This window comes from Patella vulgata, chromosome 7, assembly GCF_932274485.2.
Source record: "Patella vulgata chromosome 7, xgPatVulg1.2, whole genome shotgun sequence".
NCBI classification, from domain to species: Eukaryota; Metazoa; Mollusca; class Gastropoda; family Patellidae; genus Patella; species Patella vulgata.
Genome location: NC_065885.2, coordinates 64,360,561 through 64,382,268, shown reverse-complemented (window position 1 = coordinate 64,382,268; position 21,708 = coordinate 64,360,561). Strand labels below are relative to the sequence as shown.

Here is a 21,708-nt window from a genome sequence, read left to right as displayed (position 1 = left end):
AGTATGAGTGAATTTACGCGGCGGCTTAGTGTACTAAACGTTCAATAAACATAAATTCGTGTTTATAATATCCAAATAAACAGTCCATTTCATCAGATGTTTGAACAAAGGACGACGCGTGAACACAATAGAGTTGTAAACTTATGCCAAATCTGTATGCTTACTATAGAGCCCAGTGAGCGTGTTGAACCAACTATGCCACTTCCGGTTTGAATAAAAATTAATTTCTCTCTAACAAAAACTTTTTTGCTTGTTTTACCGATGGGATTATTTCACTCGGCAAATCTCGACAGATTCCGGTACCCTACATCTAATCTCGGCTGTATGACAGTAAGTGATATGTGCCTACGCCCATACATTTGCGATGCGGCTACCGGTTTACTTTAAACAGAAAAAGGTGTCGCTTTTACAAAAAAGTCCCAAATTGCGTCTTTTGTAGAGTGTATATACCTAAATGAGCAGAGATATTGTCTCAAGGCTGCTGATTTGATAAAATTCCCTGGTAATTCCCCAAACCCAATGCCAACCGTGACGTTTGTTGATATAATACACTCTCCACAGAAATCTCCATGGGGGCAGCCATTTTTCATTCGGAACCTTTAAAATAGTTCAAATATGGCGGAAATGGTCACACACAGGGCTCACACTGTCGGTCGCCAAACTCGCAATTTTCGATAAAAATATGAAAGTGGCGATTAAAATTTGATTTTGGCGATAATGTTTTGCGGTACTGGCGATTCTTTTTGAGAACTGGTGGAAAAAAATCTTAAAATTCTAATCGTATTTATCCTGGATTAACCATTAATTGAGTGTCAATCACGTGGCGGAAAACTATAAATTAATCAACTGGCTGATAATCTGGATTTCGTCAATGAGTGATACTAATTAGTTGTCTTGGATTAATGATTAGTTGATTGATAATTGCCAATGATATGTATAAAGCCTATCTCAAGTCATTATTTACTCCTAATGATTAATCAAAGCGGTGATTATTTGATGTTTCGTTTCGTCTTAAAAAAAATGTTAATTCATGCAATCAAAATGGCCGACAGTTCCTTTCGAAGAGAATTAAATATTTTGATACCTGAATTCGTTTACAATGGCTTCATATACGTCATGTAAGACATACAAGCATGCCTATCACATATCATTATTTCAAATTATATTATCACCACTGGTCGAAAACGTAAGAACGAGTTGAATAGCGACGATTCTTGAGCGAGAAATCATTTCGCCATACGTATCCTATTATCGTCGCCAAAATGATCTAAAGGTGAACGACGGGTATAATTGTAAGCATCTCTTACAAAAATATAATTGAAATTTATATCATTCTATCAGGGATTCAGATTCTGATACCTTTACGGTACCTGAAAATAACTATTGGCCTATTGTACACGCAACACATAAATTTATAGAAAATTGGCAATCCTTGAATGAGATCTAACGTGTAAATACTGAAAATATATTGTGCAGTACGGTGTTCAAATAGACTAAAGTCACCCCAAAAAATCTGACCTTATTAAATCCAAACTGTGCTAATGTATTATATACAGACAGATTTTTAAAGTTGTTGTATATTGTATTGTATATATATGGTTAAATGTTTTATAATATTTTAATATTATAAAACAATTAACGGTTTTATGTCTCAGCCTAGCTGAGACATAAAATTGTTAGATGTTGTCTTTTTATCACACATTTTTGGCAGATAAAATATTCCAGTTGGCGGAATAAAATATGAACATTTTTTATATATAAAAATTATCATCCATTTTGGCGGAAAAAAATTGAAAGCCAGTGTGAGCCCTGGTCACACAGCCGAGATTAGATGCGTAGAATCTGTCGAGGTTTGCCGAATGGGAATTATTTATCAATATATATTTAAGATTTATGGAAACCTTGTTGAAAATCGTTGGTCTTCCCCTTTATATATTGTTTATCAGAAGCCCATATTTTCCCAGTAAGGTCACAACATAAATTTTGATTTAAATTGACAAATAATTCGTGTTTTCAATAACATAAATTTTGATTTAAATTGACAAATAATTCGTGTTTTCCTCTTTAAATATTGGATATCAGAAGCCCATATTTTCCCAGTAAGATCACTACAGCATAAATTTTGATTTAAACTGACAAATAATTCGTGTTTTCAATATCAAGGACTGTGGGTGATATTGAGTTAGAGACTTAGCTACTTTAAATCAAACTAAATGTTCAAGTCGCTGTCTTCTTGACTAATGATTAAACATATAATTAAACATACATTATGCAAGAGCTAAATCTATTAGAGATCTTTAGGCCTGAAATGTTATATAAATGATTAATTAGACATTAATTATCCAGACCATAATCGACTCTCGCTGTCAACCCTAGCCTGTGATATTTACTGGATCAGAACCCGGTCTGCTGCTCAACGCTCATTGATGATTAAGTGGATAATCGAGACTATGTTTTTATCGTACCGAATTTAGTAATGAAAATCGTGACTAGGCCCAAAATTCAATCACTAAAAACTCGGTTCATTGTGGATCAATTTAAATATCGGAGGTTACCTATAAATAAAGGATTTAAATATACCGTATATTTTAAATATGCCGTATAGCGTGTTACATTTTGCCGGTTTAATGCATTTTATCGCTGGTGTAAGTGGCATTTGATCGGAGTGTAAATGGCATTTAACCGAGGTAAAAGTGACATTTGACCGGAGTGTAAGTGACATTTGACAGGAGTGTAAATGACATTTAATCGAGGTAAAAGTGACATTTGACGGGAGTGTAAGTGGCATTTGACCGGAGTGAAGTTGACATTTGACCGGAGTGTAAGTGACATTTGATCGGAGTGTACGTGGCATTGGACCTGGTGTAAGTCGCATTTGATCGGAATATAAGTGGCATTTGAAATGAGTGTTAGTGACATTTGACCGCGGTGTAAGTGGAATTTGACCGGAGTGCAAGTGACATTTGATCGGAGTGTAAGTAACATTTGACCGGAGTGTAGGTGGCATCTCACCGAGATGAAAGTGACATTTGACCACGTGTAAGTGGCATTTGACCGGGTGTAGGTGGCATTTGATCAAAGTGTAAGTGTCATTTGAGTGTAAGTGGTATGTGGTCGGATTGTAAATGGTATTTGGTCGGAGTGAAAGTGACATTTGACCCGAGTGTAAGTGGTATTTGACCGGAGTGTAAGGGGCATTTGACCGGAGTGTAAGTAGCATTTGACCAGGTTGTAAGTAGCATTTGACCGGAGTGTAAGGGGCATTTGGCCAGGGTGTAAGTGGTATTTGACCAGAGAGTAAGTGGCATTTGATCGAAGTGTAAGTGGCATTTGACCGGAGTGTAAGTGACATTTGACCAGGGTGTGGGTGACATTTGACCGGAGAGTAAGTGACATTTGATCGAAGAGTAAGTGGCATTTGATTGAAGGGTACGTGGCATTTGATCGAAGAGTAAGTGGCATTTGATCGAAGTGTAATTGATCTAAAACATGTCGACAAGATTGCTAGTCTCTTGACGTAGTCGGTTAACCATGTTTTCTTTTTTGATTTTGGCAGCCGTGGTGGCCCAGTGAGTAAGGCGTTGGCTCGCTAAGCTGGTGGAGGTCTCGAGTTCTATCAAAATTCCTCTGGTTTTCTCCAACGTGGTTTCCCCTTTTGTCAGTGGAGCACGACCAACCAAAAATCGAGGCCCCATAAACACATTGGCGTAAAAGAACCCGTGATAGTTGGGTGGCCGAATAGTTAGCACGTGCGCGCTGTATCATAAAGAAGTCTGTCATTGAGTCAACTGGCGTGGTTTCCAATCCCCGGTTGTACGTGAAAAAGAGTAGGGTCGCCTGTCCATCCTCGTGGGTTTTACGCTGGGTCCTCCGGTTTCCTCCCACTGCTAAAGAACCCCACACGCAAGCGAATTAGTGAAATAAAATTGAACCATATGTTGGTCCCCATCTCTCTCTCCCTCTCTCTCTCTCTCTCCCCTCCCCCTTGATATTTTTAATTTGTAATAAAAGTAGGCTGTAGCGCAACTGTCCGTTTATACTCATGCCACACTGCACATGGCGTATGCAATTATTCATATAGCAGAAAACCCCATTTCATGGTTTGCAGAAATCTGTACTTGGTTCAATAGTCTCCGGATTGCTTCTTACTTCTCAGGAGGGAGGGACGGGAGGGGTGGGGCTTTTAATGGCATCTATACCGATTTAAAAAAAAGAAAATATTTGCGACACCACCAATTCCCCAAATTTGAAAAATCTTCGTGTTTCACTTCCGTTTTGTTAAGACTATGGTGAAGGGGAGATAACTAAATTCAATCACTGATAGCTGGGATGACATCGGTGCGGCTTAATGAGCCCCCAATATTTGTTTTTCTTCTGCAAATTAAATGCATATATAAGTACAAAATATGGCCTATTTAGTGTAAATGGGTATGAAAAATGAGTAAATGGCCCCATTCTGCCTGGACCAGCAACATCTTATGTAAACAATGCACGCGCCATTGAGTCAGTGATTGACACCCCGTGATGTGACGTCACGTGTTAAAAGCAGTCATCTATTACAGGCTATTAGAAGACTTTCGTAATATCTTGTGAAACAGATTGGATTTCCTGGTGTGAAATATTTATCATAAAACCAACGATGCGTGAATATCTACACTGCTACAAGCTGGAAGCGTAAGCCGTGGTGTCGCTGTCCGGGCTAAATTTCCCTCATAGCATACTATTATGCCCGTCTTCATTAGCCCAGTTGGAGCAGTATGTAGGAGGGGGTGGATAGCCGAATGGTTGGTGAGTGCGCTCTGTATCATAAAGTCCTCCGGTTTCCTCTGACTGCTAAAGACTCCTACGCACAAGCGAATTAATAGAGACATTTGGCAAGTGGATTTTTCCCCATCCGTATAACGTACCCGTATCGTCACGTGATACGTTGCGTTAATTTAGTTTTAGAGTTTTGGCAGACTTCGCGCCGCGGACGTATGGGTAGCTGAGCTGAGCGTAGTTTATTACAGCATAATGGCAGTTATCTACCAAGATCAACATCAGTACTAGCCTACAAATTCCTGATGGGAGTGAAGTCGTTCGACAGTCGCTGAGTTATTTAAAAAAAATTTTTAAAAATTAGTGTCGAATCTTATTAAAAATCTTCACTAATGTATCATTTCAGAAAGTATATACCCCTTTTACAGATTTGCAAGGTCCCACCTGCCTAAATTTAGCACGTTATAGATCAACCAGCGTGCAGACAGACAGGAAAAATATGAAAATTCCGCGAAAAGCTCATCAAAAGTAATTATTAAATTCCAGTCTTTGCCATGGTTAAAATCACGTCAAATATACACCTTCGTGTTCTAGGATACACATAGATTCATAAAAACGCAACGGCACAACATTTCAGCGTCTAAAAGTAGCAAAACATACGATAAAAAGACGACGATGTTATACGGACCTTTTCCGTATGAAAGCTGTTCGATACGTGCTGCCGTATCCGTGTGCCGTATCACGTATGAGAAATACACACGCATTGATGACATCACACGCAAAATCGTTACGGATACGCAATACGGACCAATAATTTACGTTTGCCAAAAGTCTCTATTGAAAAAAAATTGAACCGTATGTTAGTCCCGAAAATTCTCCCCGTCTTTCTCTCTCTCTCTCTCTCTCTCTCTCTCTCTAGAACAGAAGGGCGCTAAACCTAATTTCATTTCATTTCACCTGGCTTGATTGTGAGGTCAAGACTGAAGTGTTCATAATAATATATAATTTAACTTACCCCTGCAGTTATACTCAGGTAATCAGTACTAATTACTGTGGATTTTAAGTTGGTCCGATAGAAGACGTTCCTAACACAGTCCTTATTAAACACATTATATAATACAGTGTCCCAACTTTCCCATGGTCGCGGGTGAATAATTGGGACACCTTCGTTTCACCAACACTTGTCAACTGGATAAAAGGCCTTGATAATTGTCTCGCTAAAACAGTCACCTTCGTTCAGTGACAAAGCAACGGAGCAGGATAATCGAGATTATCTGTCTTAAGTCTTTATCAATTTGGTCTCTCTCGCTTAAATCGAAATTTAATTAGGGCTAAAGATATTGACTTTCTTACTGTAGTAGTAGAAATGTGAGCAGGATTCTGCGTGACAAACGAAGGCACTCAAATAATGTCAATAACGGGGTACTTGATTGAACGTTCCAGATTTTAAATTTTCTCAATCCCAAAAGTAATGACAATCGAGTGAAAAGTGAAATGTATGGCTATAACGCATGCGCCGAGCGCATAAAAAATATCCCATCCAATCATGAAAGCTGAAATATATTGGTTGTGCTTTATTACGTCAGGATTCTAATTACACCACCTCCGTTGTCGAGGCTTACAGAACTGTGGCGGGACTGAATTCCATTTCGGGGATCACGTGGCTAAGTGGCTAAGACGCTGGCTCGCTAGCCTGGAGGTCGAGTGTTCTATCCCTGCATTGGCCGAGAAAGTTCATTCAGATTTTCCGGCGTGGTTTCCCCTTGTCAGTAATGCAGGATGGAGGGCCTGACAAGGACCGCTGTCTAGTCGTTCGGATGGGACGAAAATCGAGGTCCCGTGTACACATTGGCGTGCGCGTAAAAGATCCCTTGGCAGTTGGAATCCGATATAAGAGTAGGCCGTAGCGCCGCTGCCCGGGCAAAATTTCCCTCATAGCACACTGTATGGCGTATGCCCGTCTTCATTAGCCGTGGTCAGGAGCAAAACAGTAGGACGTTAAACCCCATTTCATTTCTGAATTCCATTTCACTCAATTGTAATTCTGTCAATTCGGACCGTTCCGGACTGACACTCGAGCATTCCCCATATAACTTTACATTCAAGGAGAAGGTAACTCTGTGCTAATTTATAAAATGAAGAAGATACTGTCACATCTTTAGGACTCGGTGATCTTGCTTGATAAAATGTGTAAGCTGTCACAACTTTAGGACTCTGACGTCACAACGTTAGGACTGTGACATAATTTGATGAACATGTATCGATTTAGAAGATTACAAAGTTTTTGACAATGTTTTTGTGGAATAAACACCTAACTACTGCATCACGTCCGAACAAATATGTCCAAATATTGCAGAAAGCAATCAAATCCAAAACAAAGCTGTCCGTATTGTTAGTTGTAGACCGTGAACAGATCACCCCAGTCGTAAAGTATTTCCATGATGGAGGGGGGTGGGGTAATGTTTTGCATTAATGTAGTATTTTTAATAATGATAATACTACTATAGCTTTCATTGTCGTTTGTAGATATCTCTAATGTGGTAAATGGTATCCTTTAAACTGGCGCCAATGGTCATGTAAGTTCCAATCTAACACCCGTCACGTGGCTATCATCATGATCATGTTAGTACCAATCTATCATCCGTCACGTGGCTATCATCATGAGCATATACGTTCCAATCTATCATCCGTCATGTGGCTATCATCATGATCATATAAGTTTCAATCTATCACCCGTCACGTGGCTATCATCATGAGCATATAAGTTCCAATCTATCATCCGTCACGTGGCTATCATCATGATCATGTAAGTTCCAATCTATCATCCGTCACGTGGCTATCATCATGAGCATATACGTTCCAATCCATCATCCGTCACGTGGCTATCATAATGATCATATAAGTTACAATCTATCATCCGTTACGTGGCTATCATCATGAGCATATACGTTCCAATCCATCATCCGTCACGTGGCTATCATCATGATCATATAAGTTTCAATCTGTCATCCGTTGCGTGGCTATCATCATGATCATATAAGTTTCAACTTACCATCCGTTACGTGGCTATCATCATGATCATATAAGTTTCAATCTATCATCCGTTACGTGGCTATCTCCGTGATCTGGCATTCATTATCGTTAATAATACTTATAAGATATTAAAATTCTATAAGATCTTTCTAATGCGGTACTTTTTTTTAAAGTAATAATAAAACTATCCTATCGCGTGTGTTTTTCAAGGTTCTCAAGTTTGTTTCCATTGCTAAAGCCCCCCCCCCCCCCAGCCCCCAACTCTACCCGCAAGAGAACTATTGATATAAAATTAAACCTCTCTCTCTCCCTCTCTCTCGTGTGTCCTATCGCGTGTGTTTTTCAAGGTTCTCTAGTTTGTCCTCACTGCTAACTGCTACCCACCCCCGTCCCGACTCTACGCGCAAGAGAACTACTGATATAAAATTAAACCCCTCTCTCTCTCTCTCTATCTATCTATCTCTCTCTGGTAATCCAGTGCGTATTACAACATAGGTATTGACACGTGTAATCAGCTCGGGCCACCCTAACATAGGTATTCAATCCTAGTCATATGATTGTTTGTTAAGAGACGTGAATACCGTATCATTGTTTGATTGTCTCGGGTGACTGGTTAGTTGCTACAACAATCAGGGCCACCTTCGTTTCACCAACAATTGTTAAATATCCCAACAAGTACATGTCTGGTTACTTAAGGTATTCTATATGGTGATTTCCCCCAAACTATTAGGATTCTGTGTGACAAACGAACGCAGCCGAATGAAGTCTATAACTCTTTATTCAAGAAAAAGGGAACTCGTGTCGTGGTCTTGACCAGATGAAGAATATACTGCCACAACTTTAGGACTCTGACGTCACAACGTTAGGACTCTGACGTCACAACTTTAGGACTCTGACGTCACAACTTTAGAACTGTGACATAATTTGATCAACATGGGTAAATTAGATTTATTAGAAATAAACTTCACCAATAACCAGGAAGTATTTTATGGAGGTCAACTTGTACAAGGTCATGTCACAGTTCAACTCAATGCAGAAATTAAAATGAGACGTAAGTCTGGAATCATTCAATATTTTCTGTCTTTGGGTGATAGGGAATTGTCACCACGTCTAAAATAAGTAAATGTATTCTATCTTTAAGTGTCGCTGCGCCTAAAATGGTAGGGGTGGGGTGATAAAGTGTCACTATGCTTTCTACGCCTAAAATGGTGTGGGGGGAGGTGATAAAGCGTCCCCACGCCTATAATGGTAGAGGGGGGGGGGCTTAAAAAGGCCTTCCAATAACCCTACTAGGATGTAACAAGCAGTTTGTTGATGAGGTAGAACAGTCCCTCAACCATGATCTATATAATCTCAATAGCCTAACTGTTCGAATACTTGGCTCATACATTTAAATCCAATCAAAACAATAGTACACTGTAAGGCGTATACAAAACAGTAGGACGTTAAACCTCGTTTCATTTAGGCTCTTCATTAATATATCAAATAGACATCATTAGGCCTTATTAGGAGTTTTCCTCGCACAAGCTGTTGGTGACAATTGCGGTTTTATTCTAGGAATTAGGGGCCGAGAAAGTTCATCCAGATTTTCCGGCGTGGTTCCCTCTTGTCAGTAGTACAGAACAGAGGACCTGGCAAGGTACAACGTATAATCGTTCGGATGGGACAAAAAACTGAGGTCACGTGTCCACATTGGCGTGCACGTAAAAGATCCCTTGGCAGTTGGAATTCGATATAAGAGTAGGCCGTAGTGCCGCTGTCCGGGCAAAATTTCCCTCATAGCACACTGTATGGCATATGCCCGTCTTCATTAGCCCATTTCGGAGCACAACAGTAGGACGTTAAACCCCATTTCATTTTATTTCATTTCTAGGAATTAGGCTAGAATTTAATGGCGGTGCTCGGGTTAAATGGTCAGAAACTCGTAGTAATGGACAGTCAACATACACTGTAGTTTATTCATCAAAAGAATCATATTTTGAGCATGTTTTGGTTCTGTTCGGTAAAGGTAAGATTACTCTGCTTGCTTTTACGTATCTATCTACTTTCACTTTATTTATAAACAATCCGTACCACCTTTAAGTGAACATGCGTCAAATTCATCCACTGGATTAATGGGAGTCGATTTGTCTAGATTTTGTTTTCGTGTAATCTTCTCACTTTGAATTGTTAATGATAGTGATTAAATAACCAAGTTTTCACTTTGTCGGATATTTTCTGTTGATATAAGTGTTTGTCGTGTAAGAAATTAACCCAATGCGTGATTTAGACGATGAGTGGTCCTCGACTCTTCCACTTATGGAATCTCTCCGAATACATCACGCTTGCAAAATACAAGAGTGTTTTAAACTCAATTGAACAAAGTCGAGTATGTGTAAGACTATACACCTTGGCCCGTAGATTTTTTTGTGGGGGGGGGGGGGGGTGTATCATAAGATTACATGTCATGAAACACGTGGTTAGTAAAAGGCTCAACCAAACGATAAGAAATGGCAACGATCAAAGCGGGATAATTAAAGCTGATTAACTGATAATCCCGATGTTATTGCAGTATGTTCAAAGAAACCTAACGGTTCTTTGGTGGATGAGGAAAAACTTGAGTTGTCAATCATCGAGAATGGCGGCCGTGTGTTGATTGCAGTTGTACCGTTTCACGAAAAAACATTAGCAGTGGTCGGTCAATCAAGCTCGTTTACTATTTGATAAAAGAAAAACAACGAAGTATTACTAAATATACACAAATTTTCAACAATATATTATTGTCAAGTTTTATACTCGCAGATAAAACAAAACAAAGGAGAACTAGCAGTGTTAATCGCGGTCTCAACAATCGCCGATCAACTAAATAAAACGAAAGACAACCAAGACAGCTGTTACTATATATCTCATAAATAAATAGTCCCAACTGTCGTTTATATTGAGTCCCAAATGTCGTTTGTGTTGAGTCCCAGTTGACGCCAATCAAGTCCCAAAAGTCGTCAACTGAGTCCCAAATGTTGTTTATGTTGAGTCCCAAATGACGTGATACCTATCATAAGGTCTGTCAACTGGCGTGGTTTTGATTCCCCGGTTGAACGTGACAAGGAGTAGGGTCGCCTGTCCAATCTTGTGGGTCCTCCGCTTTCCTCCTACTGCTAAAGACCCCTACGCCCATGCGAATTATTGAAATAAAATAAACCATATGTTAGTCCCAAAATGACCGTAGATCTCGAGGCACTGAATAATCCCATTGGTCTTCAAATATTAAATATACTTTTAATAATTCCAGGTCTCGAGGAGAAAGGAGACGACCACGTCTTACAACCAGGAAATTACAGTTATCCATTCAGCTTCCAGCTACCAAACCAACTACCCTCATCATATGAAAGTTCTGTTGGACGAGTTAGATACACGGTCACAGCTGTAATTGACCGTCCATGGAAATTTGACCATAAATGTAAACGAACAATTACATTTATAGACGCAGTTGATTTGAATTTAGAACCAACCGCTGCGGTAAATAACTACTGTTTTATGAGAGAGAGAGAGAGAGAGAGAGAGAGAGAGAGAGAATACATCATGGATGAACCCAGGGATACGGAGGGTGACCAAAGAAGACACGGTCTTGTGCTGCAATAAATAATTAAAGTCTGACTGTATTCAGAATAATGTAATGAGATACTTATGATGAATACAGAGAGAGAGAGAGAGAGAGAGAGAGAGAGAGGGGTAAACGTCCACTCGACACAAAATAGGTCATTTCGGGACTAACATATGGTTCAATTTTATTTCAATAATTCGCTTGCGCGTAGGGGTCTTTAGCAGTGGGAGGAAAACGGAGGACCCGGAGAAAACCCACGAGGTTGGACAGGCGACCCTACTCCTTGTCACGTACAACCGGGGAACCGAAACCACGCCAGTTGACAGTGACAGTTCTTATGATACAGCACGCTCGCGCTAACCATTCGGTCATCCCCCCCCATCTTAACAGTCCAACGTGAAACACCCTTCATAAAAGGCTTCTGGTTATTAAAAATTTAAAAGTCACGTCATGATCCAAATTTATAAATAATGAATAACACCAACCACATACGTATATAATTTCACACACCGTCGGCTTTATATTATATATTATTATTGGCATACTTATTCAGGTTACTCAAATATCTATTTTATTTATACACATATGACGGCGTTAAGGAGCATAAAAGGTCTGACTATTCATTTTATTCGTGCAAACCAGTGAGGTGTAACAACACATTGTAGTTGCATAGATATGGAAGCCTATAACCACCATTCATAATTTCTACTTTTCGCCCCTTCAGAAGGCGAGAGTCGAAAAGTCGAAAAGTAGAAGTTACGACAAAATGGGAGGCGACAGCACGCTATACAAGCCAAAATCGACTCGAAAATAGGAAATTAAAAAATAATACACAGCGATAATAGCGCCCCTCGTTTTTTCCTAATTTCTACTTTTCGACTTGCATTTTGGCTTGTATACCGTCTTGTCGACTTTTTCCAAAAATGTGTTTGTTCCACTATCACCGGGTTAGGGCTAGGGATTGGTATATTTAGTTGATTTTATTTACTAACGGTTACAGTTAGGGTTTGATATATGTTGTTTTTTTTTTTGGGGGGGGGGGGGGTAGGGTGAGGACTGGTCTTATTGAATCTAATATACTGTGCATTAAGATGTTCAGATTTTATTTTTAGAATATAGAATAATAAGTTTCTGTGTGAAGATTTGGGGGTGATTTTTCTGGAGATCAGTATAGTGTTTTCTGATGATATTGGACGCACTTGCTGCTGTTGCGCTAAATGGGACTACAAAACGGGCTATTGCGCGAACCGTATGAATATTCAAACCTGGATGGGTGGGGGGGGGGGATGTGTCAAACCATATTTGTTGTCTAGTTATCCTAAACGTTTTAATTTCTTCTGGAGTTTCAAAGTCGCTCTTGGTCTTTTCTATTGGCGTAACAATGAGATCGGAAATGTCATGATTTTGTTGGTTGAAGTGAATTGAGGCCGGTTTGTCTGTTTTGATGGCTATGGCTGACCGATGACCGTTAATTCTTTCCCTAAGTGCATTCTGGGTCTCCCCTACGTATTGTTTGTCACATTGTCTACATGAAATTAGATAAATTATGTTAGAACAGCTGCAAGAAAGTTGGTATAATATTGGGAATTGCGTGCCAGATGTTTTGTTAAGGAACTGGTCGGATATGTTAATGATTTTGCATGTTTGACTTCTTGGGTGGCCACAAGTTTTGGTTTTAACTCCTGATTGCATATTATTTGTTTTTTGGCTGCAAGTTCAGCTAGAGTGTTGTTTTTTATACGTCGGAGATAGCGTTTGGAATACCCCCTTTCTCTTAGTTTGCTAAATACCAGCGTACATGCCGACTCAAAGTCGGTCGACTGAGTACATATTCCATGGAAACGAAAAAAATCTGAGATTTTATGATGCCAGAGAAAGTATATTTTGGGTGAAAGGTTTAAGTCCTACCTTTCTGAACCAAATGGGCTGCATTTATTTGGAATTCTACCCACCTGTCGATGTGTACGCAGGACCTCAGTTTTCCGTCCCTTCCGAAAGTCTTGACAATGTTCTTGCCGAGACCTCTTTCCTGCACCAAAGAATTGTGGAAACAATTCCGGGAGCGAACCCGAGATATCCTGGCTAGTAAGTCAACTCACTGAACCACCACGACTCCCCATAGCAAATGATAACTGTGTTTACTCTGTATTATAGTAATGTGTTATACATAATTAACTGTATTTTATCTGTATTATAGTAATGTGTTATACATAACTAAATGTGTTATACATAACTAACTGTGTTTTATTTGTATTATAGCAAGGTGTTACACAACAAGGTGAGAAGACTATGTGTTGTTTATGTTGTAAATCAGGACCTATCAGGGCCGTATTAAAATTAGATAGACTCGGATATGTACCTGGAGAAAATATACGTATACACGGTGAAATAAATAATCATAGCCGACGCAAAATGACCAGTTCCTTTGCTGAGCTTCGAATGGTAAGTCTTAGATTGTGCTGACGATGAATAAAATCAATTCGACAAAAAGATGTGTCCCTATTTCAATTTCAATACAATAATTCATTTGTGAGTAGGGGTCTATAGCTGTTGGGGGATATCGGAGAACCTGTAGATAATCCATGAGACTGAACAGGCGACCCGACGCCTTGTCACGTACAAGCGGGGAATCGAAATCACGCCACTTGACTCAAGGACAGACTTTATGATAAGCATGTGAGTAGGGGGTCTTTAGTAGTGGGGGAACAGGGGAACCTGTAGAAAATCCATGAGGCTGAACAGGCGACCCGACGCCTTGTCACGTGACTCAAAGAGAGACTTTATGATAAGCATGTCTTATACCATTCGGCTACCCGTCTCTGTGGTGTAAACGGCTCCTTTTCGGTTTCGCTCTGTCTATGAATCAAGGATAACTTGATGAACTTAACAACAAAAGGCAAGACAATTAACGAATCGCGTAACCACAGCAACGAGAATCTCTAACTAGAATGCTGGACCAGGTACACGACAGATTTGTCACCATATCAAACACCAATGTCTTAAAGTGATCAACAATCAATCTCATTAAAACACAGATCCTATTTCGTTTCGTTTTTATAGTTCAAAATTTCGTTTTACTTGTCTTTACTACACTAGGATCTGGAAGTGTTCTGGATGGTGTGAGGGATTAGCCAATGAAACGATCTGTAACGCTTTAGGCGTGTTTTGCACGGAACTGTGGGTAATCCACTAGTAACACCCATGCTCCTTGGGTAATCAAATGTCTGACGTCATAGGGCCAAAGACCACTCGTATGACCTCTGACGCGACCTATCGCTATAACTGTCCATATCTACATGTAGTGTAGGTCATCGAAAGTATAAAAAAACGAAACGAAATATGTATCTGTATTTTTATCCGATTGATCAACAATATGAATACGGCCACCATCAAACTATTGAAATACAGGATTCAGTCTGATAAATAGCGACACGTTTCATTAGCGATTATAATTGGTTTTGCTTTCAGACTGTTGACTACCATACTCCCAGCAAAACAAGAACACAGAAAAATTCTGTGTCTAAAATCTGCAAAGGTCCCATCCAAGCAGGTGGGGATGATATTTGGAATGGGGATGCTCTTGGTGTGCCGCCTTTACCACCCTCCAACTTACGTGGATGTAAAATCATAGATATAAAATATACTGTAACGGTGAGTTATTTACTATACTGTAACGGTGAGACATTTAATATGGATATTACAGGTGAGACATTTTATATAGATATTTCGTATACTGTAACAGTGAGACATTTAATATAGATATTACATATATTGTAACATTTAATATAGATATTACAGGTGAGACATTTTATACACTGTAACGGTGAGACATTTAACATAGACATTTAATAAACTGTAACGGTGAGACATTTAATATAGATAGTACATATACTATAACGGTGAGACATTTAATACAGATATACTATTCAAAAAAAGTAGGGGATATTTGATTTTTAAGTGTTATTAAAGTCACCTAATGAAACTGATGAAGAAACAAATGACAAAATGAAATGAAGTTCACATTCATCGATTTATTCCAAATGATCGTTAGACTAAGTAAGGCACAGACTGACCATTATAAGGGTAAAATGATACCCGGGGTCAAACAGCAAAGTTACCACAGCATCACAACCAAGTCAGTAACGGGTAAATCCTCCTCTGTTTGCCAAACAAGCATTGATCCGACGTGGCATACTCCTAATGAGACGTCTAAGGTCATTTTGGTCCAGATTGTCCCATTCCTGTTGCAACGCAGCAGCAAGTTCTTGGACATTGGCAGGACGTTGTTGACGTTGACGTAACCTCTGTCCAAGCATGTCCCAGACATGCTCGATGGGGGAGAGGTCGGGACTCAGTGCTGGCCAAGGTAATGTGGTGATGTTCTGTTGTTGGAGGTAACCTGTAACGATCCTGGCCCTGTGACATCTTGCGTTGTCATCCTGGAAGATGAAACGGCGGCCATGACGTCGTGCGAACGGCACAACATGGACTGCCAAGATGTTGTCCCGGTAGTACTGGCCTGTAACACGCCCTGCAACAACATGTAAAGCCGTTCTTCCAGCAACAGTGATGCCTCCCCACACCATAACAGAACCACCCCCAAATCGATCATGTCTGATGACGTTAACGTCTTGGAAGCGCTCGTTTCGACGACGCCACACCCTCCTACGTCTGTCCAAAAAATCAACAGTGAACCTTGACTCATCTGAAAACATCACATTGCTCCAGCGTCGATTATCCCAGTGTTGACGATCCCTACACCAACGACGTCTTGCCTGAATCATGCGAGGACGTCGGGCGCGAAGGTGACCCCTATGCAGTCGATTCCGAATCGTCTGGCCACTCACTCTCACACCAGTGTCTGTTTGAAGACGAGTGCTGATCTGATTTGCTGTGATGACACGATTTCTCAAGGCCAAGGTACGGATAAATCGATCCTGGGCTTGAGTTGTCGCCCTTGGTCGACCTGAGCGTGGTCTGTCCTGTACAGATTGTGTATCACGGTATCTGGACCATAGCCTGCTTATGACAGACTGAGAAACATTCATCGTCCGCGCCACAACCGCCTGTGTTGTGCCGATCTGTAGCATGCCAAGGGCACGTAACCTTTCATTTTGGGTAAGCCGACGCATATCAAAATTTGTTTTCTGGTCACTAAAACAATTAAACTGATGTTTCCACCCTGGAATTCAATGCCACAATGACTGTAACATTCAAAGTCAGAGTCGTGCAAATCTTGGGTTGGACCCCCATGATGATCCCAAGCATCACCTGCATTCCATGCGGTAGCTATTGGTGCGTTTGGGCGTCACATGTAACTGGAAATGTTTCTTCTGTTAGGTTCTATAGTGACTTTTTTCGTAGTCATTTGCATATTTTAGTATTATGCCCCCAAAATCAAATATCCCCTACTTTTTTTGAATAGTATATTACATACACTGTAACGGTGAGACATTTAATATAAATATTACATATTCTGTAACGGTGAGACATTTAATATACTGTAACAGTGAGACATTTAATATAGATATTACATATATTGTAACGGTGAGACATTTTATATAGATATTACAGGTGAGACATTTTATATACTGTAACGGTGAGACATTTAACATAGACATTTAATAAACTGTAACGGTGAGACATTTAATATAGATATTACATATACTATAACGGTGAGACATTTAATACAGATATTACATACACTGTTACGGTGAGACATTTAATATAAATATTACATATACTGTAACGGTGAGACATTTAATATAATGTAGCGGTGAGATATTTAATATACTGTATAGGTGAGACATTTAATATAGATATTACTGGTGAGACATGTAATATACTGTAACGGTGAGACATTTAATATACTGTAACAGTGAGACAATTAATATAATGTGACGGTGAGACATTTAATACAGATATTACATATACTGTAACAGTGGGACATTTAATATAAATATTACATATACTGTAACGGTGAGACATTTAATATACTGTAACGGTGAGACATTTAATATAATGTAGCGGTGAGATATTTAATATACTGTATAGGTGAGACATTTAATATAGATATTACTGGTGAGACATGTAATATACTGTAACGGTGAGACATTTAATATACTGTAACGGTGAGATATTTAATATACTGTAACGATGAGACATTTTACATACTGTAACGGTGAGACATTTAACATAGACATTTAATATACTGTAACGGTGAGACATTTAATATACTGTAACAGTGAGACATTTAATATAGATATTACATATACTTTAACGGTGAGACATATTATGTAGGTTTAGACTGTAACAGTTTTTAAAAAAAAACTGTCGGTTTATCTATCTATATATATTTGTGACTGTCGTTTGTCTGTCTGTCTGTCTCTCTGTTCGGGGTTGGCGGCTACACTAGGTCTGCCCCGAGTCTGAAATTTGGGGTATCGGGGTCGCTCGGACCGGGGAGTAACATAGGCCAGGTGGTGTTAGTCTACCACTTCCGGTTTCGGAGTTATGACCCCCGAGCGAAGCCGGGTATCCTGCTAGTTATTCTTAATATTATTATATATTTTTAGTTAAATGTAGATCCAGCTGGACCAGCATTTGATTTAGTGGTACCTATAAAAATTATAATTGGTACTATTCCATTAAGATCAGTAGCTCAACAGTATGGTGTACCAGGACCTATGCCCTCATCTATATACCTATCAGATCACCCCAATATTCCTGTTAAACTAATCATGCCAGAAGTATCTATGTCTCTACCACCAGTAGAATATGTTAATGTCAGTCCAAGTAATATGTCCAACAATCAAGATATACGTAAGTATACAGAAATTAATTAAAACTGACAATCATCTCTCGATGCCTGCAATATAAGTAGATTTAAATATGGTTTGTGGTGGATGTGGATACAGTAAAAATGGATAATCGAGACGCTGTTTATTATCGTAACAACGGTAGTAATGACAATCGAGACTAGGTTATAATTGTATCGGCGAATTCTAGGCTCAGAGTTAAGTACTTTGACTGAAATTTTCAGCATATTCTCTTTACATTATCTATTTTTAACTATTATATGGCGAGAACTGTCAGCTCTTTTTGACTCTTTATGAGCTCTTCCATAAATCCGCTTTAAGGAAATGAAATGATGGAAATAATGTTTAACGTCCTACTGTTCTCATCCGAACTGGGTTAATGTAGACGGGTGTTATGTAGGAAATTTTGCCCGGACAGCGGCACAACGGCCTACTTTTATATCGAAGTCCAACTGCCAAAGGATCTTTTATGTGTACGCCAATGTGTACACGGGACCTCGGTTTTCGTCCTATACGAACTATTATACGTTGTCCCTTGCCAGGCCCTCCGTCCTGCGCCACTGACAAGGGGGAACCACGCCGGAAAATCTCTTTCTAACCAATTGTATACTATTGTGACTATTGTTTGTTTGCTTGTCTGGCTACACTAGGGCTGCAATTTGGTGTATTGGGGTGGCTGGAACCGGGGAGTAACACAGGTCTGGTGGCAATGGACTACCACCGTCGGGCTTTGGGCCCTGGGTGAATTCCGGCCCCGGGTATCCTTCTAGTGATATAATTGTATTGGGAATGCCCCCCTTCTCTCCCTCTCCCATTATTTTCGACCAGTCGGTATATTGAAAGTATGTTTTATATTTTTCAGCCCCACCAGCTTATGTTGAAAGTTATTTTGGTAAAGTTGATGTTCATGATGATGATGATAATGAACACACACGTGGTAATATGGAATATGCTCCTGTGTACGCCTATTATAACTGGAATGAACACAATACCAATACATTTCTTAATGTGGCTCCAAAAAAATAACACGTGTTCAACTATATTTTAGCATCCTATAACCTCAACCTCTCTCTGTCCAGAAAGCAACGATACGACCAACTCTTGTTTTGAATTTAAACTGTCAAGGGTTTCTTTTACATACACGGCCATCAAGGTGTTTTACCTGTGAAATAATCGCAAATACAAGGTGAATTTACTTCGGATAATGATCAACCTGTCGTCAAATGACAATTTCTAAATTGATTACATAACTGCACCTGGGGACGTGAATTCTCCGAAGAAGCGTGTATATTAGCCTATAACTAGCCCATCACGTGAATTCTCCGCATTTTCTCTGCGATATCACTTTAGTGGAAGCGGAAGTAAAATATAGCTATTTCACACACAACTTCTCCGCAGCATCATGTATTGGCCTATAAATAGTCCATCGCGTCATATTTACCGCAGCAGCGTGTATTGTGCTATAAATAAATAAGAGTAGGCCGTAGTGCCGCTGTCCGGGCAAAATCCCCCTCATAGCCCACTGTATGGCGTATGCCCGTCTTCATTAGCCCAGTTCGGAGCATATCATTTCTCCAGGTTATTGCACGAAAGTAATTATGCCGTATACAACGAGGTCTGATTTTAACAGAGAAGAGAGACTCCTAGAATGTAGACTTCCAGAAGCAAACCCTGTTATACTCTATACTGATCCCTGGGTTGAGAGACTCTCAGTTGCGGGGGTCACGATTAGTTAACTGAACAGTCGATCTTTATTTCAACCCCATCTCACTCCCATTGTATCTATGACAGATTAGGTAATTAAAAAACGACGGTATAGACACGTACACTTTCCCTGTGTCTCTTATCTCTCAAATAATTCACTGTTAAAAGTTATGATCAGTTGAAACAAGCGGTTACCATGCACAATACGCCCACATTTTCCAAGAAATGTATGGGAAGGGGTAAAATCAATAGGGCTCATCCTCTCATTCAAGATCTTTTGATCCTTAACATATTTGTTAAAGGAGCTAAATCGCTAATATTTGGGATCTAAATTGACACAAGTGGGTTGCAATGCATATAATAATGTAATATATAAACTGATTTACATTCAATCGTTTCTGTTTTTACTGTAATTTCAAATCAGTTATGTGCGGCGAAATACGACAGAAGTCCCAATCGAATGGCAGTCTCTAGCGTCTGTTTTTTTTTCCAGTCTACACCGATAGTACTGTGCATGCTCTCTAGATAGAACATAACGTAACCGTTTGATATGACTTGTGGAATATGCCTAGCCTCGTTCTTGTACATCTCTTTAATAACTTTACAGTAATATGTGTTAAGCTGCACGTGTGACGTTCGTGGGGCAGCTATGGCTGAATACCCGGGAAGACAGCGTACGTCGTCTGTCGCCGTTTGTCGGCTTTTATCGTATATATCATGTGTGTCATGGACTGTTGAGCCCGGCCAAAACCCTACAATAGACAAAATAGAACAACAGAGCTGAAATCATATATGGCAACAACCATACTCCTCGCAGTGTTTCATTTGATTATACCTAATCCCACTTAACACTGCTGTAAAGGAAGCAAATTTCTGTTCCAAATTATTACTGGTCAATAGTCCGATTAACAGCCAATGGCTAACTGCGTAACAACATAATTACGCTTTAAACAGAGCTCCAAATTGGACCAAATATGTTTACATAACGTTACGTCATGACTCACGATTTTATTAGGCCCAATTAACCAGAGCATAGCAGAATATTGCATAAAAACTAATTGCATGACAAACGAGGCTATCAAAACGGATACAATGTAAACAATACTGTTTGGAGGTGAACAATACTTTCACCATTTTTAATATCTTAAATCACTGTCCAAAGTTTTAGGGAAGACCCCAGATGATTAAGCGAAGGGCTGTCATGTTGCTGTCCTTGGGATAGATTGAACGAGAAGGATAGACACACACACTCCATCAAAATCTTCAGTATCAGAAGTCATTCCAGCAATGGCCAGAGACAACGTTGAGAGAATACTCTTCGAAACGTCGCCTAAATAAATCTGTAGATATTTTTTTTTTCCTGTTTCTGTTTCTATATTAGTACCCTGACTCACTCAAAGCTGAGTATTATGCCTTGGGGGTGCGCATGCGCTGTTTATTCTCGTATATACGAGATGAAAGCCTCCGCCGATGTGGCTAGGACTGTTTTGTCTGGAAGTTGGTTCCAGTCTTTAATGGTCATTGGAAAGAAGGACTGTCTGAATAGTTCACTATTACACTGAATCTGTTTATAGTTTTTTGAGTTAGTTTTCCGTGTTCTAGAAACACTTGGAATAAGTATAGGGTCATTCGGTATATGGCACTAGCTCATTTATTATTTTGTAAAATAACACAAGTCTATGATCTCTAGCTCCGGCGTTCTAATAGCGGTTTTATACCCACATCGTTAAGCATCTTAGTGACGCTGCTTTCACGTGAGTAATCCGATGTTATGAATCGTCCTGCGGATCTTTGTACCTTCTCAAGGGATAGAAT

At 39.6% G+C, this 21,708-nt stretch overlaps 1 protein-coding gene across 2 annotated transcripts; it reads left to right on the top strand.

The window, feature by feature from the left end:
- The first annotated feature begins 8,372 nt into the window (after positions 1–8,372).
- Positions 8,373–20,274, top strand: LOC126827261 (arrestin domain-containing protein 3). 2 transcript variants are annotated; one of them, XM_050556531.2, is made up of 7 exons: positions 8,373–8,842; positions 9,665–9,799; positions 11,060–11,286; positions 13,631–13,813; positions 14,840–15,022; positions 17,947–18,193; positions 19,052–20,274. In XM_050556531.2, the coding sequence occupies exons 1-7, from the start codon at positions 8,725–8,727 to the stop codon at positions 19,213–19,215; spliced, it is 1,257 nt and encodes a 418-aa protein (XP_050412488.1). In that variant the 5' UTR covers positions 8,373–8,724; the 3' UTR covers positions 19,216–20,274. The 2 variants fall into 2 exon arrangements, with proteins under 2 accessions (XP_050412488.1, XP_050412489.1); XM_050556532.2 differs by lacking the exon at positions 9,665–9,799.
- Positions 20,275–21,708: the final 1,434 nt, after the last annotated feature.

Bases quoted from the DNA above. Each gene is read 5' to 3' on its own strand.
- LOC126827261 (XM_050556531.2), top strand. From the start codon at position 8,725: ATGGGTAAATTAGATTTATTAGAAATAAACTTCACCAATAACCAGGAA. The intron at 15,023-17,946 runs GTGAGTTATTTA...ATATATTTTTAG, and splicing joins ATATAAAATATACTGTAACG to TTAAATGTAGATCCAGCTGG. The intron at 18,194-19,051 runs GTAAGTATACAG...TATATTTTTCAG, and splicing joins GTCCAACAATCAAGATATAC to CCCCACCAGCTTATGTTGAA.